At 48.5% G+C, this 16,874-nt stretch overlaps 1 protein-coding gene across 3 annotated transcripts in view; it reads left to right on the top strand.

Moving 5' to 3' along the window:
- Positions 1 to 16,874, top strand: part of LRRC20 (leucine rich repeat containing 20) — an 80,818-nt gene that overhangs the window by 35,711 nt on the left and 28,233 nt on the right. For all 3 annotated transcript variants that reach the window (XM_012762614.2, XM_012762617.2, XM_076010073.1), the window contains one exon: positions 6,285 to 6,434. In XM_012762614.2, the coding sequence (XP_012618068.1) occupies positions 6,285 to 6,434 (150 nt within the window). The remainder of the gene's footprint in view (positions 1 to 6,284; positions 6,435 to 16,874) is intronic.

Below are 16,874 nucleotides of genomic sequence, written 5' to 3'. Positions count from 1 at the left end.
AGTCCACATGCTGAGTTAGTGGCTGGTGATGCGGCTGGGATGAGGGGTGTTTGCATCACATCCCAGCGGGGCTCTTTTGCAGGACTCCTGGGTGGCCTTTGCCATCAGTGGCAGCCAGACTGCGCCGAGTAGGAGCTTTGTGGTGCACCCTCCACATGCACGCCAGCCGCCAGTAAGGCAGTACAGGGGTCACAGAATGGAGGGAGCAGATGAAATACCCAGGAACAGAAAAAATCATGGGAAAGTCGCAGGACACAATGCAGATCAGTGCCTGGCACACAGTAGGGCCTTGATCGCTATTTGTAGAGAGTGAATGAAAGAAGCAGGCAGTGGGGGCGGCATTCTGGGCCCTCGGTGTCCTCCAGTGTCAGGGTGATGTGTCCTGTGTGTGTTGGCCAGTGATGCCTCAGAGGGCCTGTACGCTGCCTGACTCGGACACTGGAAGAGTGGGAGGTGTAAGAGTGGGTTGGCATTTCTGGGATGCTCTCTTTGGGGAAGACAGGCTGCTTTGAGGACCCTCTGGAGTAACTTGCAGGGCTTCATGGCTTTGCGTCTCTTCTCCCTTGGTCGTGAGCTCTTTCTCTCCCTGCTGTGGGGAGCAGGGGTGCCTGTGTCCTGCAGCTCCGTCTCCCAGCCCTGCCCTAGTCCAGCGCGGGCGCCCTGCATTTCTTGGGTCTACTTGTCTCTGTTTCTCTCGTAGATGAGAAGGACCTGGTTGTCCTCAGTTCATCCTTGAATTGCTTAAGTTATTTTTTCCAATAAAAGTTAATTCTATGATAAATTTATTTTTCTATTTTAAAAGTAGAGTAATACTATTTATACACTTGGCAAATGGTTTCATATAAATAGATAGTGGTATTTTACATAAAGTAAACAAACATCAAGACTATAAATAGTGGCCCATTGCTCAAATCCTTTGAAATCACCACTGTTAACATTCTAGTTATTTTCCTTTCTGCCGTCTTTCCCAGGCATGCATATGTTTTTACCTAGTTGGAATTACAGTGGGCATATGCTTTTTATATTCTGTTTCAAAAAAAACACCACCTAAATTCTATAATATGAGCCATCAAATAAGAAAATGGTACTGTTTAAGGAGCTCTACCCAACCATTGGAAGAAAAGAAGAAAAATAGTGAGACATGAACGGGATTTTCCGCAAGAGGAGTGAAAACAGTTAATTAACCAGCAAAGATAATCAGTCTCGTTATTGAAAGTATTACAAATTAAAACAAGGGATTTCATTTCCCTTCGTCATATTAGCAAGTTTATTTTTTTGTTTTTTTGGAGACAGAGTCTCACTTTGTTGCCCAGGCTAGAGTGAGTGCCGTGGCGTCAGCCTAGCTCACAGCAACCTCAAACTCCTGGGCTCAAGTGATCCTTCTGCCTCAGCCTCCCGAGTAGCTGGGACTACAGGCATGTGCCATGTCTGGCTAATTTTTCATATATATTTAGTTGGTCAGTTAATTTCTTTCTATTTTTAGTAGAGGCGGGGTCTCACTCAGGCTGGTTTTGAACTCTTGACCTCAAGCAGTCTGCCCGCCTCAGCCTCTCAGAGTGCTAGGAGCAAGTTTTTTTTTTTAATGATCCTATTACTTATTGGACAGGATGTATGTAAACTGGCATAAATATTCTGAAAAGTAATTTGGTAACAGATATCAGAAGCCATATATTTGTTTACTAATTATACTTTTTCCTCTGTGAATACCTTTCTTTCTCAAGTAGTCTTAATTTTTTTTTTATTCAATTATACTGAGCATTTTTGGTAATAAAGAGAACTGTGTGTTTTGTTTTGTTGTTTTGAGACAGAGTATCACTCTGTCGCCCAGACTAGAGCTGTGTGGTGGCGTCAGCCTAGCTCACAGCAACCTCCAACTCCTGGGCTTAAGTGATCCTCCTGCCCCAGCTCCCGAGTAGTTGGGACTACAGGATCACGCTACCATCCCCAACTAATATTTTACTGTTTTTAGTAGAGATGGGGTCTCGCTTTTGTTCAGGCTGGTCTCGAACTCCTGAGCTCAAGCAATACTCCTACCTCGGCCTCCTGGAGTGCTAGGATTACAGGCGTGAGCCTCTTGTGCCTGGCCAAGAGAACTCTTTATGTATCCTATTTACAGATCCTTGTTCACAATCTGTTGCCTGTCTTATTTTTCTTCAAGTGTCTAAGTGTTTTACAATTTTTACACGGTTAGGTTTGTTGATCTGTTCCTTTGTGATTCTTTTATAGCTCCTAGACTGGGAAAATCATCCTTGCTTAAGACGTTGTATAAATGTTCAATTCTGTTTACTTCTGATTGTTTTTTTTTTTTTTTTGCTTCATTTCAAAAAATATTTAAAGTGTGATTCTATCTAGAATTTATTTTGATTCTTAGGTTAATCTTTCTCATTTGTTTTCCCAAAATTGTTATGTGGTATTTCTGACATCAGTTGATTAATCCTTCCATTCCTCAATTTATTTGTGAAGCCCCCTTTAGTGTTTATCAAATTATGACATATTAATTCTGGACTAATACTTTCAGGACTATATATTTTATTTCTATGATCTATTTTTCCTTTTGCCTTCTGTTTTAATTATTGTAGCCATATTTGTTATAACCTCACCTTCTTTTTTTGAGGATCTTGCTTGAATATTCCCCTAGGTAAAATTTAAAACCATTTAATCAAGTTTTTAAAAACACCTTTTGGGAATTCAGGTAGGAATTACATTAAACAACATAGAAATTAATTGCTAGAGCAAAGCAACATCATTTCAATATTTTGAGTTGTCGTCAATGAACATGTTATATATCTTCACATATAAATCTATTTGTAAAAACAAGATACATGAACTTTTCTACTTTTCTTCATATTGGTCAGATACATTTTCCATTATGATTATCTCTATGTAGTTTATAATGTTGCTGTTTGGAATAGGGCCTTTATATTTTATTGCTGGTGTATAGGAATACTATTGACTTTTGCATATTTATTCTGATTACCCACTTTGCTGAGTTCTTTTTAGTTCATGTGGTTTGTCAGATAATTGCTTTGGGTTTCTGAGCCTACGCAGTCATTCTATGGGCACATAATAATCATTTTGTCTGTTTTCAATGTCTGTGCTCCTATTTCATTGGCCAGAACTTTCAAGACTGTATTCAGGGATACTGGTGACCGAAGGCATCGTTATTTTGCTCTTTGTTTCAAAGGGAAAGCTTCTGCCATTCCCTTGATGTTGCTCCTGGCATGTGTGATGACATCTGTCTGCTCCTACCCAAAGGGGCTGGGATAATTCACAACAACCCCTACAAAAACCCCTGTCCAGCCCTTCGCGTATCTGTAATAAAGCGCCAAGGGGCTCGTTGTTTGGAAGTATTGCTCTTCCTAGAATTCCCAGCTTGCCCCAAACTCTGAGCCCAACTGCTGGTCCACGTCCAGCTCAGCCCCTCATCTCCCACTTCTGAAAGCCTGACTTCTAGTGATTCCTCCTGCCTGCAGGACTGGGCACTCTCCCCGCCGATGTAAGAGCTGATGTTTGACACTGGACAGCAGCCGGGGTTACCTACCGTGGCCCCTGACCAGAGTAGGCTTGGACAGCACTACATTAACGACATCCCTGTTGCCAGTCAGAGGAGCCCTGTGTCCCCTCAATCACCTGGACCTTTGCCCTTTTCCCACCTGTCCCCTATCTTTTCTCAAACGTCCTCAGCGAGGTCACAGAACTCTGCCCTGCCCTCAAGCCTGCTGCGCTCTGGCACTGTGCTCTGGGGGTTTTTCCAGTCTAGTGGGAAAACTGACACAAAAAGGGGTTAATACGATGCAGGGTGAAGAGGCTGAGCTGCTGGAGCAACTAACTGCTTAGGGCAGTTAGAGAAGGCTTCATGGAGGAGGTGACATTTGAGCTGGGTCTTGAAGCAGTAGCAGAAATTCTATGAGGCAGATGAGGAAGAAGGGCTTCAATTATGACTGTTTCCATATATTTTGTATTATTGTTGATGTTAGGGACAGGGTCTTTAAAAACTATATTTTTCTCTGGAAGGCTTGTGTGAACAAAAAAAAAAATAAATAAAAAATAAAAACTATATTTTATTGCTTGCATATGGGAATATTATTAAAGTTTGCATATGTATTTTGGAGCAACATGCAAAGACTCAGAGGCCAAGAAGAGCCTCGGCTCTTTGGGGACAGGTGGGAGTTTGCTGAGTGAGAGATGGGCAGTGAGTGCTCCTGGGGCTCGGGGTGGGGAGGTGACCACTAGCAACAGGGGTGACCTAGGAAGACTTCTGGAAGAGGTGGAAGGGAGCCGGCCTTGAAGCATAGAATGGATTTGGATAGAATGGGAAGGGTAAAGTGGAAGGGAGGAGAGAAAGAACATTCGTAGCATCCCCACTAGGTATGTGCCAGGTGCTTTTTAGTCATCATTTTATTGCATGTATTTTTCCTGACACCCCCGTTAGGTAGATGATGATACCTGCAATCTACAGATGAGGAGACTGAGGCTCAGGGAACGTGAGTGACACTTAGATGAGCTGGGCAGCCTCGTTTCTGACCTTGTGCTTTCAGTGTCCCCCTGCTGCTGCATGTATACATATGTACATGCACACACACGTATTGGCTTTATTGAGATATGGCACATACCCTACAGTTCACCCATTTAAAGCATACAGTTCAATGGTTTTAATAGATTCACAGAGTCATGCAACTATTAATGTCACCACAATCCTAGACACTTTTATTACCCCTCAAAGACCACCCCCCTCTACCCTTCAGTCATCACTACCCCCATCCCCAGCAGCCTTAGGCAGTCACTAATCTACCTTCTGTCTTTATGGATTGGCCTATTCTAGTAATTTCATATAAATGGAGTGAATGATCTGTAAGCCCTTGTGGCTGACTTCCTTTTTTTTAATGCAATTTATATATTTATTTTTTCTTTCTTTTCTTTTTTTTTGAGACAGAGTCTCACTCTGTTGCCCAGCTAGGGTGCCGTGGCATCAGCCTGGCTCACAGCAACCTCAAACTCCTAGGCTCAGGTGCTCCTTCTGCCTCAGCCTCCCAAGTAGCTGGGACTACAGGTGCATGCCACCATGTCTGGCTATTTTTTTTCTATTTTTGGTAGAGATGGGGTCTCGCTCTTGCTAAGGCTAGTGTCGAACTCCTGAGCTCAAACGATCCGATCACCTCAGCCTCCTAGAGTGCTAGGATTATAGGTGTGAGCCACTCCGCCCAGCCCTCCCCCCCCCTCCTTTTTTTTTTAAGAGAGAGAGAGTTTCGCTCTATTGCCTGGGCTAGAGTGCCGTGGCATCAGCCTGGCTCACAGCAACCTCAAACTCCTAGGCTCAGGTGCTCCTTCTGCCTCAGCCTCCTGAGTAGCTGGGACTACAGGTGTGGGTGCCCCTGTGTCTCGCTAATTTTTCTACTTTTGGTAGAGACAGGGTCTTGCTACATTGTTTAGGCTGGTCTCAAACTCCTGGTCTCAAGTGATCCTCCACCCTTGACCTCCCTAAAGTGCTAGGATCACAGGCATGAGCTGCCACACCTGGCATCATTTCTTTTTATTTCTGGATAACATTACTTTTTATGGATATGCCACATTTTGCTGATCCATTCCTCAGTTGATGGACATTTGGGTTGTTTCCATGTTCAGGCTATTGTGAATAATGTCGCTATGAACACTTGTGTGTCATGTGTTTTTGCGTGGACGTATTAATATGTTTTCATTTCTCTTGGGTGTATACCTGGGAGTGGGGTTGCTGGGTCAGATTATAACTCTGTGTTAGGCCATGTAAGGAGTTGCCAGACTGTCGTGCTCCGCGGCCTCCCAGCCGCTGCCTGTCCAAGGCTCGCCTTCAGTGTGAAAGGGCTAGGAAGAAGGTCAAACCACAAAGCCTGTGTGAATTGCCTGTTTTCAAAGTAGACTATTGTGGAGTGCTCTTAAGACTGCAGCTTCACTGTTGAGTCTTTGATTATTGCAGAGGGACTTGTGGATTCTGCAGGGCTACAAGGACACAGCTATGAGTGTTGGTCATCACTGTCCTGTAGACATGCTACCAGCTAGCAGGCTGTGGAAATAGGGAAGGTGCTAGAATAAATCCTAAGGTTTAGGGCGCGAGGGAAGGACAGGTGAGATAATGCTGTTGAGGAAAGTCCCCGGAAGATGGAGGGCAGGATCTGAAGCTCGGTCCAGGGAGACAGGTGGGAGGGCAAGGAGGCCGGGAGGAGGCTGGGGTTGGGGTCCATGCGGGTCTGGGGCAAGCGTGTGGGCAGCTGTGGCTGACCCTCTGGTCTGTCTTTATCCTTTGGCTGCAGACCTGGCCGAGTGCAAGCTGGTTTCCTTCCCCATTGGCATCTACAAGGTCCTGCGGAATGTCTCCGACCAGATCCACCTCATCACACTGGCTAACAACGAGCTCAAGTCTCTCACCAGCAAGTTCATGACCACATTCAGTCAGCTCCGAGGTAGGTCCTGGTCGGCACCAGCCAAGAGGGCATGGCCGTCCCATGTCCTTCAGTCTCTGACACTATCTGGGGTGTATCTCTAGAACCCATCCCTGGTCAGCTAGACCCACGAAGTCATCCCAAGGGGTAGACTTTGAAGATGGACCTGTGTTCTCCCTGCAGCCTGGCAATCTCTAGGTCACTTCTGCCTCTAGCTGGCTGTGAGTCAGAATGATGAAGGGACAAGGGTGTGAGTCCTGAAGTGATTCTCTTTTTTGAACAGAGCAGTGGTGGGGTGTTTGGGTCCTGAGGTTCAGAAGTCATTACTTCTCAGTAGCCTTGAACGAGCCTCCCTCTCACCCTCCAGTATAGCTTTGTTCTTCTGTGTTGTTTTCCCAGCTCAGGAGTGACAGATGCCAGGGATGCTGGCATTTTCTCTGCTGGGTGCACACTGAACATGTGGGACATGGTGCTTAGCAGGGAGATGGCAGGAGGCCAGCAGATAGGCCTTGTAGATTCTGCTGAAATGGCTCCTCTGGATGCATGAGCAGTTTGCATGACCACTGCATGCCTGCCCCCTTCACTAGAGAGCAGTCGCCCCACCCTTCTGTGAGATGTCACCGCTGCTCAGAGACACCTGGGACAGAACTGCGGCCTGGATACTTGTGTGTTTGCAAAATGGTGGGGCTGGAGAATTGCAGATGACACAGCAAGCCTAGGAGAGGTGGTTCCTGCCTTCTGGAACTCTCTATGTGAAAAGAGTCTAAGATCTTGTTTAAAGCAACAAATACACAGAATGCTGATAGTGCATGAGGGACTTGAGCAAGCCTATCTCATACAGCTGAATTTAGGTTGGACAGGCTTCCTGGAGGAGGGGTGGGCATTGGGCACGCCCAGAAGGGAGAGGGTGGTGTAAATTCGCAAGCACGATCCAGGGATGGGAAGTAGCTTGTACAGTGGCTCAGGTGGGAGCTACCAGCAGGACCTGGAAAGGTACAAACAGAAGGCCAAGGAGGAGGGATTAGTCTGTGTGCCTGTTTCTGAGCGAAGCTCACAGAGCTCATTGCATTTGTGCCTGAAAAGCTAAAATACCCATAATGGGGGCGGCGGGATGGTGGTGGTACTAGGGCAAGGCCTGTGGATGTTTTTAACCTGGCCTACCTCGCCCACTTTCTTTTCCTGGCAGCTGCTTCTTTACACAAATGAGACAGATTCTCACAGTCAGCATGCCCCTTGGACCAGCAGTTCTCCTCCCTGGCTGAAATCAGAGCTTTTCTGCAAACGCTGTTGCCTAGGCTGGGTCCCAAGACCAGCTGAATCAGAACGCCTGGGTGTGGGCCTGGGCCTAGGCATTTGTTGGTACCCACACCAGTCATTCTAAAGTGCCACAGCCATGGTACCCTGACCATAGCTCAGGGATTATAAACACAAGTGCCTGAGAGCCTAGCTTTAAGGAATGAGTGACTTAGGTTGGGGCTGCAACAGGGAGTGGCGGGGACTGTGGCAAACAAGTACATGGCCTGCCCAGCTTTAGCCAGGTGTACCACGAGAGAAAATGGGCCAATGTTGTCCACTCTTCTGCTGATTTAATTAAAACTGCAAATAAGGATTTTTATGTGAATTTCCCCAGGTTTTACATAATATGACAGCCAATAAAACATATTTGCAAGCTAGATTTAGTCCATGGGCCACCAATTGAGAGACTCTCTTGAAATATATTGGTTTTTTTTTCTTTTTTTTTTTTATTATTTTTTTTTAAATTTTTTACTTTATTTATATTATATATTTAATTTCTTTTTTTTCCCCATCCTGAAATAATGCAAGAAATATATTGTTAATAGCACTGCCTCTGCCATCCCATTTCCTGGGTGGAGAAGGAAGGTCAGGGAGGGAGGAGACTTGTCCAGGGTCTCAGATGAATAGGTCCAGGACTAGAACCCAGGTTGTCCACCTTGCAGGCCAGCGCTGTCTTTTTAAGCCACCTGCATTAGCTCAAGCATCCTCTACTGCTGTGTCCATCCAATTGGGATTGGATATTTGCTTTCCAGAGGAGGAGAGAACAATTGAAAATGCATGGTGGAGGTTGTCTGGGGCCCCCAGGAAGGACACAGGCAGGTGGGCGGCTTCTTTTGGGTGCGAGGAGAGTTTCTGTGCACTCCTTAGACCTTCCCCTTAGCACCTGCTGTGTCCCAGACCTATTTGGAGTCAGGGAGACAAAGAAGGCTCATCCACCAGGGTCTCTCTCCGAAGGAAGCCAGGGTTTCCGGACAGACTCATCCTCACCGCTGAGATAGTGCTGTGATATTAGCATGGACAAAATGCTGGAAGGAACCACAGGGAAGGGGAATTAATCCTTCCTGAGAGTGGCGTGGGCAGGGGCTAAGTATGGAGCAAGAGCTTTCAAAGGACTTGACATTTGAGCAGTGCCTCGTGGCATGAGTAAGCAGGCCCTCTCCAGGGGGCACGGAGAAAAGTGCCAGAGAAATGCCACTTACAGTGCCACACATCCGTCTCCGGCTGTCTGGGGAATTATGTTTATCAGAGCACCCTCCAGTCCAAGTCTGTTGAAGGATGCTGTTTGAACTCCTTCCTCGCTGCAGCGGCTCCAGACCCCCCGACACCACCTCGGATCACAAAGGGAAGGCCAGTGTGCCTGCTAATTGGATTTCACAGAAGCAGCAGGTCCAGGGCTGTGGTGGGCAGTGGTGGGGAGGGGTTGAGCCTAGTGTGTCTCTGGCTGCCCTCCCCCAAGAGGTGGCTCTGGGCCTGAGCCTTTGTTATGGTTTTTCTTTCAATTAGAAAAACCCTCTTTGTTCATATGTGAAGGGGAGGCGTAGACAAGCTTTGCTGGGCTCTGCAAGGCCTGCTCTGTCCTCCTCTGGGTACTTGACAGAGGTGGGCTGGGGAGAGAACATTCTGCGTCCTCCCTGCCTGCCCCGCTGTCTCCAGGGCTGAGTCTTGAGGCCCTGTCAGGGCTGGGCCATCCGTAAGAGATTCCACGGCCTCGATGTCCTTCACCCATTTCATGGAAGGAAAAAGCAAGACCTGAGAAAGCCGAGGGCACATATGGAACTGGTCTGACGGCAGGTGGGACCTGTGGACGATGGGTCCCCCCACTATGGCTGTGGCTCTGTCCCCTCTTTCCTGGATCGCAGTCACCCCACTTCCTCCCTAGCCACCCAGCTCCTTTTTTGAGTGTACCTGGGCCTGCCAGACACCAGAGGTATATGAGACACAGCTATGGAAATAAACAAAGACCACCCACCTGAGAAAAGCAAAGGCTATTTGTTCTGAGTTTGCTGTATGGCAAGGGAGTCAGCCGCCACCACTGGTGTTCTGGAAGAGACTCAAAGGCACAGTGGGACAGCTGAATCGTAGAAATAAGGGAAACCTGCAGATACTTTCCGATTCTCGGCTGTTGGCAGGGGGCAGCTGCAGACTAGAATCGGGGAGTCCTACATGATGCTGAGGGGCGCATATTTGGCTTTCTCTGGTTGGTCCTCAGTTGGAAGCAGGGACAAAAATCAGGGACGCCATCAGTTATTAATCAAGTCCTGACCATTGGGATCAGGTGTTACAGAGGATATTGTTTGGCTTCCTAGATTATTGCCAGAGACAGAGTCTGACTTCCTACAACGTGTGGCGGGCTGGTGTCCTGTGCTGGTTATTGCAGATCAGGGGTTGGTTTCCGGGCAGGTTGCTGCATGTTGTGGATCAGGGTTCTGTTTTTATACTTGGCCTGGTTATTGTCTGTTTGTGTATTCAGCCTCTCACACCCCTGCCTTCCAGTTCAGTTCAGCAGATCGTCACAGGCATCTGTGCTGGCCTGGCCCTGGGGTGCCAGGCAGACCTGGGGCAGTGACACAAGAGCCCCATTCACTGAGTGCTTGGCTCTCCCGGCTCCACGCCAAGTGTCCTCTGTGCATTGTATCATGTAATCCCGGTGACACTCATGTCAGGGGGGAGTGACAAGAAAACTAAGAGCCGGACGTGGCCCTTGGAGGGGCCGCTGTCTCGCCGGGGCGGCGAGTGTACAAGCAGACTCCCACCGCACGGTGTGAGGGCGGCACGGCAGTTTACCGAGCAGGCAAAGTCAATTCTACTCAGAGTGGGCAGGGAATCAGAAAATCTCTGGAGGAAACGACTTAAAGCCGAGGTTTGACAGATGAGTAGGAGATTGCCTGGTAAATAAGGGGGCGTTTCTGAGGCATCTTTCAGGAAGATGAAAGGTTGTCTGGAAAATGACTGGAAAGGTGGTACACGGCGGTTACAGAGCAGAGGGACCGGCTGAAGGGAGCGATCGGCCCAAGCAGGGATATTTGGGAAGAGTCCTGGGTGGTGGGCATGGGCCAGGCCCTGTGGACAAGGCAGAGGGAAGCATCCCAGCCGGGAGGAGAGTTGAGTCCATACGTGAGGCCGGGAGGGTGCGGGAAGGGGCAGAGCCTCCACGGCCAAGTGCTGAGGGAGGTCGTGACATCCTTCTCCCCCCAAGGCAGGCGAGTCCCCTCACCAGGGGAGCCTGGCTGGGTAGCAGGGAGGCAGCCGCTGGGCTTTGGCTGGCTGAGGGCAGTTCGCGCAGGTGCGGGTGGGCTGGGAGTCGTGGGCTGCTGCGGTCCGCTGGGCTGGGTGCCTCTGTGGAGACGAGCGGACCCAAAGGCCCTGCAGCAGGAGAAAACGGGGCGACAGAGCTCGGCCTGTCCGAGCTGGGCCCCAGAGGGCTGCTAGCTGGGCTCTGTGGGAGCCCCCGTCCCTGGAGCAGTGTGGCGTGAGACGTTCTCTGGGCTTGCAGCTGGTCTTCTGCTGTGGTTTTGAGCAGCAACAGGCTTCTTTGCCTCTTTCTGATGTTTTCCCAAGTGCTCGTTCTTTAAGCTCTCCTGACAGGGAGGTGCCAGCCAGCCAGAAGAAAGTACAGTTCCTCCTCAGAGTATGGTGACCTCAGGGTCATCCCCGAGCAAGCCCTGCAGGGCATGACGCACCTCCCCAGGGGCCTGCTGTCCTCACCACTGGGGCCTCCAGGCAGCAGCTCCTTTGTTTGCTGCCGGAGAAAGTGGAGCAATTTTCCTCATTACCTCTGTAATCAGGACAGGTGGGAGGGAGGCACCCGGGCCTTGTCTGGAGAGTCTTCTGCTCTGAGGCCCCCTCCCGACCGTGCCTGGTGCCGGGGGCACAGAGGAGCTAGTTTACAGCAACTGAGTTCCTGCTGACAGGAAGATGGGGCTGGTCCCTCTGTTCCTTGGGTCACACCATCCAAGCTGCCGTTGACCATGTGTGGTCGGGAGTCTCGGGAGGTATTTGGGGATGGGGAGGGGCGTGCCAGTAGACAGTGTCTGTCAGGGACCCTGAAGGGCTTATTCCCTGGTGTTCTGGAAAGGGAGGGGTCCCCAGGCATGATAAATATACAAAACTGTGCAGCAAGAGCGCTGTCCTTAGGAAGACCATCAGGATGGGTAACCCCAAAGCAGAAGGAGATGGGGTGTAGTCACAGCATGCTGTTCTTCCCCCACTTGCTACTTTGCTTCAGCCCATCTGGTTGAAGCAACCCGGTGTCGCTTAGTGGACGAAAGAGAAAAGAAGAGCGATACAGAAGTGTACTGGGAAGCCAGGCAGACACGGACGCTTTGTAGCAGTCAGTCAGACACTGACATCCACCTGTGGTCTGGGGTCAGGCAGATCTGCTCGGTCAGGGCCGCCTACCACTGGAATCATGGGGTCTGGGAGAGTTCCTAACCCCTGAGTTATTCACAAAGGGTCACCTCCAATTGCTGATGATTAAGAGTTCCCTCATGACCTAATGACCTCCCCCCCAAAAAAAAGAGTTCCCACCTGATATCGAGGTGGTGATAAGGTTGTGACCCCCTCATGCATGCTTCTGGGCAGTGGGTCAGCCCTCCCTAACAGTGTTAAAGGCACCACCCAAGTGACATGGATTCAATATCCTTAGAACAGAATCCCAGAAATGAGATTACCAAGGTCCAAGGGCATTTTAAGGCTGTACAACAGAGAGCAGAAGAACGGCCCTGCAGAGACCAACCAACCCACGGAGCTGGAAGAAATAAATTAAATTGGCTTTGGGGGACAGTTGGTAGCAGCCTGGAGAGGGAGTCCTGCCACGAAAGCAGGAGAGCATCTCTTCCATCCTGCATCTTACGAACCCCTGGAAAGCAGCAGGCCTCAGCAGCCCCTCTGCCTATCCAGCCCGGGACTTGTGTGCCAGTAGGCGTGGGGAGGAGGGCGTGGGATGGTGCCTCTGAGCCAAATCGGATGTGTCTGTCCTCCAGGGCCCCTGTGTGACAGAGGACTCTGCAGCTTCCCTTCACTTCCCTCCTCCAAGTGCTAAGCACAGATCTCCTTTGCTCCTGGCTCTGCAGTTTAGACAAGTTTCCATCCCCACCTCTGCCTTTCTTACCCACTCCCATGTGTTACTCTAGTTGTTCCTCCCCCTGACCCACCTGCCAGAGCTCTGAGGTTTCATTTGAAAAAAATGTGTCCATTTACTTGTTTATTTTTGATTAGGCAACAGTTGCACAAAACACAATATTCCAAGGGTTGAAAGGATAATAGGCAAAAATGTCTCCCTATTTCTTCTGTCCTCAGACGTCCAGTTCTCTGCCCTGAGGCAGCCACCACTACCAGTTCTAGAGATATTTTATGCCTATGTAAATATAAATATATTTAATATTAGTGGCCTTTATAATGTACCACCATGGGCAGGTACTGTTGTAAGCACTTTACAAGTATAAAATTATTTAAATCTTTACAACTCCGCAAGGTGGGTTCTCTTATTATCTCTCTCTCTCTCTTTTTTAAGCAAGGAACTGAAGCAGAGAGAGCCTAGGTAACTTGCCTGAGGTCACAAGAAAAAAGGAGGTTGAGACTGTCTGTGGCTGCAGATCCAGAGCTGCTTTATAAACTATTCATGGGAGTAGGGGATGCACACCGTTTTGTGTCTGGCTTTTGTTACAATGTATTTTAGAAAGTTGGTATAATGAGAGCTGCCTTAGTGTTGTCATGGGGCAGAATGTCTAGTACTTCATTTTCATCTGCTCCAGACCTGGTTTATTTTTTTTATTTTTTATTTTTTTTAACAATGCTATGACTGTGCTACAGACCTGGTTTAAAGTGTTTTCACACCTCTTCCCTTTATCTACCCCAAGGTGTGGGTGTAGCTTTCTGACCCTTGTGTCCTCTGACCCCTGTGGGCCACAACTGTCCCTGTGTGGAGCTTCCTCAGCACTGAGCATGGGCCAATTTTTTGTTTTCCTTTTTATAGATTTCAGAATATTATGGGGGTACAAATGTCTTGATTACATGTTTTGCTTTTGTGCAATTTGAGTCAAAGTTATAAGTGTGCCCATCACCAAGGTAGCCTGCATAGTACCTGTTAGGTATACATTTATCCGTCCCCTCCTCCCTCCCACCTGCTTGGTTTCCATTGAGCTTTACTACCATATATATGCACGTGGGTGTTAATCAATTAGCTCCAATTTAATCGTGAGTGCATGTGATGTTTGTGTTTCCATTCTTGTGATACTTCGTTTAGAAGAATGATCTCTAGTCCCATCCAGGTTGTTACAAAAGGTATTAGTTCACCATTTTTTATGGTTGTATAGTACTCCATAGTATACATATACCACATTTTATTAATTCACTCATGTGCTGATGGGCACTTAGGTTGTTTCCACATCTTTGCAAGTGTGGATTGTGCTGTTGTAAATAGTCAAGTGCAGGCATCTTTTTGATAAAATGACTTTTTTCCATTGGGTAGATACCCAGTAGAGGGGTTGCTGGATCAAATGGTAGGTCTCCCTTTAGTTCTTTGAGGTATCTCCATACTACTTTCCACAGAGGTTGTACTAGTTTGCAGTCCCACCAGCAGTGTGTAAGTGTTCCTCTCTCTCTGTCTCCATGCCAGCATCTGTTATTTTGGGACTTTCTGATAAAAGCCATTCTCACTGGGGTTAGGTGATTTTGGTTTTGTGGTTTTGCTTTGCATTTTGAGCATGGACCGTTTGAAGGACACTTTTTCCCCGCTTGACCATCTGATTCTGCCCTGCGAGGGGTCCTGGCATTCGCGACTGTGATTGCTCACTGGTGCAGGGTCAGAGCCGAGGTGCTGAGTGATCCTCAGGGGGCAGGTATTTTGGGAGATGCCACATTCTCTGGCTGATGGGCCAGCTTTGTCTGTCTCCTAATTACTGCAGGCCAGCTTTGTCTGTCTGCTAATGGAATCAGCAGACCTTCTCTCTCTGCTGGGGTAAATCTGAGCCTCTGAGTCAGCCTTGGCAGTGGTCCAAGATAAGGCTGATGCAGGAAGTAATAAGAGGAACTTGGGGAAGAAGTCCATTTAACAGACACGGGAAGCCACAGTTTAGTAGGTGTGATAAATCAGGAACTGTTGTGACTGGGGCTGTGGACAACCTTGGGAGTGGGATGGAGTGGGGTCTTCCCCCAGAGCCCCTGTCCATCCCAGGAAGCTAGGTCGTTTGACTCTGAGCCCTGGAGCCCCCTAGTTCAGCCCCCTGAGACCAGAGAGGGGGTGGTGAGACTCTGGGCAAACAGCCAGGGTGCCGAGACCCCATGGGTGAGAAACAAAGTCAGATGTGGCCCTGGCTGGGTTCGGGTGGGAGCTCAGCACATTGGCTGACCCAGTGGCTGGACTGTGGGTCATGCTTGGTTCTTCCTCTGAGCTGGAAACGATACAGAAAACCTCAAGTGCCCAGGTCGGGGCCACATAGGAGGTAATAAGAATGCAAAGTCATCAGCAGCCTTGCTGGCAGCAATTGGCCTCTCCAGGCCTCAGTTTCCCCATCTGAGAAATGAGGAAACATCTACACATAGTGATTTTTTTTTTTTTTTGAGACAGAGTCTCACTTTGTTGCCTAGGCTATAGTGAGTGCTATGGCGTCAGCCTAGCTCACAGCAACCTCAAACTCCTGGGCTCAAGCGATCCTCTTGCCTCAGCCTCCCGAGTAGCTGGGACTACAGGGATACACCACCATGCCCAGCTAATTTTCTATATATATTAGTTGGCCAATTAATTTATTTCTATTTATAGTAGAGACGGGGGTCTCACTGTTGCTCAGGCTGGTTTTGAACTCCTGACCTTGAGCAATCCACCTGCCTCGGCCTCCCAGAGAGCTAGGATTACAGGCGTGAGCCACCACGCCCGGCCTACACATAGTGATTTTGTGAGGTTGGAGATAACACACATGAGGCGCTCTGTGCAGGGTCTGGTGCGTGGAAGATTCTTGATGAAGATGGCTCTGATATGGTGATGACGGTGACGCCGTGGGACCTGACTGTGTCTATGAGGGGTCTCTGGCCAAGTAGTCAGGAAAATGGCCCAGTCATAGAAATCTGTCTCTACGCAAGGAGTTTCAGTAAGAACAGAATCAGAGAGATCTCCAAGTCCAAGTCTTCAGGGATGGGGGACCCGAGGCTCAGAAGGGAGAAGTGGCTTGTCTGACCCACCTCCAAGCAGATGTGAGGCAAGACCTCAGCTCAGGGTCCCCGGGCCCATGGTCAGGCTCCTGCCATGGAAGCAGATGGTTTGGCTACTGAAAGTTTGTCTAATGCCAACGGGGCATTTTTAATTAGTTGTGTACATGTGCCTCGCCTTACTGCACAGAGGATTTGTGGAGCTTGTGAATAAGGCGGCTTGGGTATAGCAGTGGACACTGGTGTAGGTGCAGAAGTAACTCAGGGACCCTACTGGGCCATGACTTCTGAGATGTGAGCCTCAAGGGTGCAGGAGAACTTGCTCTCCTGCCAGCCCCTCTCACTGCAGGGAGCAGGCCCCATTGTGTCCAGTTTGAGGCCTTTCTCTAGAACACTTTCCTCTCATGGGGCTTAGACTTGGCCACCTGTGAGATTTACTCTGACAATTTTGATGGAATTTGGCACATAAAGCCGGATGTGGGCAAGATGGGGACTTTGACAAGGGTGGGACATTCACTCCAGGAACCTGCTCTCATCACCCTCTCCTGGGGAAGGGGCCTAGCTCAAAACCTACCAGGTTTATGATAAACAACTTTGCCCTCATAAGTTTGGCAACTGAGAAGAAATGGATAATTTTCTTAGAAACCACAAACTACCAAAACTCAACCAAGATGAAACGGACAATCTGAATAGGCCTATGACCATTAAAGAAATTGAGTTTCTAAATAAAAAGATCCCAAAGAAGAAATCTCCGGAACCAGGTGGTTTCACTGGAAAATTCTACCAAACTTTTAAAACAAGAATTAACATCAATTTTACATAGTCTCTTCTAAAAAACAGAAGAGAAGGGCACACTTCCCAACCCATGCTATGAGGCTGGTATTACTCTGATATCAAAGGCAGGCAGACAGTAAGAAAAGAAAGAGAGAGAGAAAGAGAGGAAAAAGAAGGAAGGAAGGAAGGAAGGAAGGAAGGAAGGAAGGAAGGAAGGAAGGGAGGGAGGGAGGGAGGGAGGGAGGGAGG

The sequence above is a fragment of the Microcebus murinus genome, chromosome 14 (assembly GCF_040939455.1).
Source record: "Microcebus murinus isolate Inina chromosome 14, M.murinus_Inina_mat1.0, whole genome shotgun sequence".
Classification (NCBI taxonomy): Eukaryota; Metazoa; Chordata; class Mammalia; order Primates; family Cheirogaleidae; genus Microcebus; species Microcebus murinus.
Note: the sequence above shows the minus strand (reverse complement) of the source record. Positions and strands in the feature narration are given on the sequence as shown.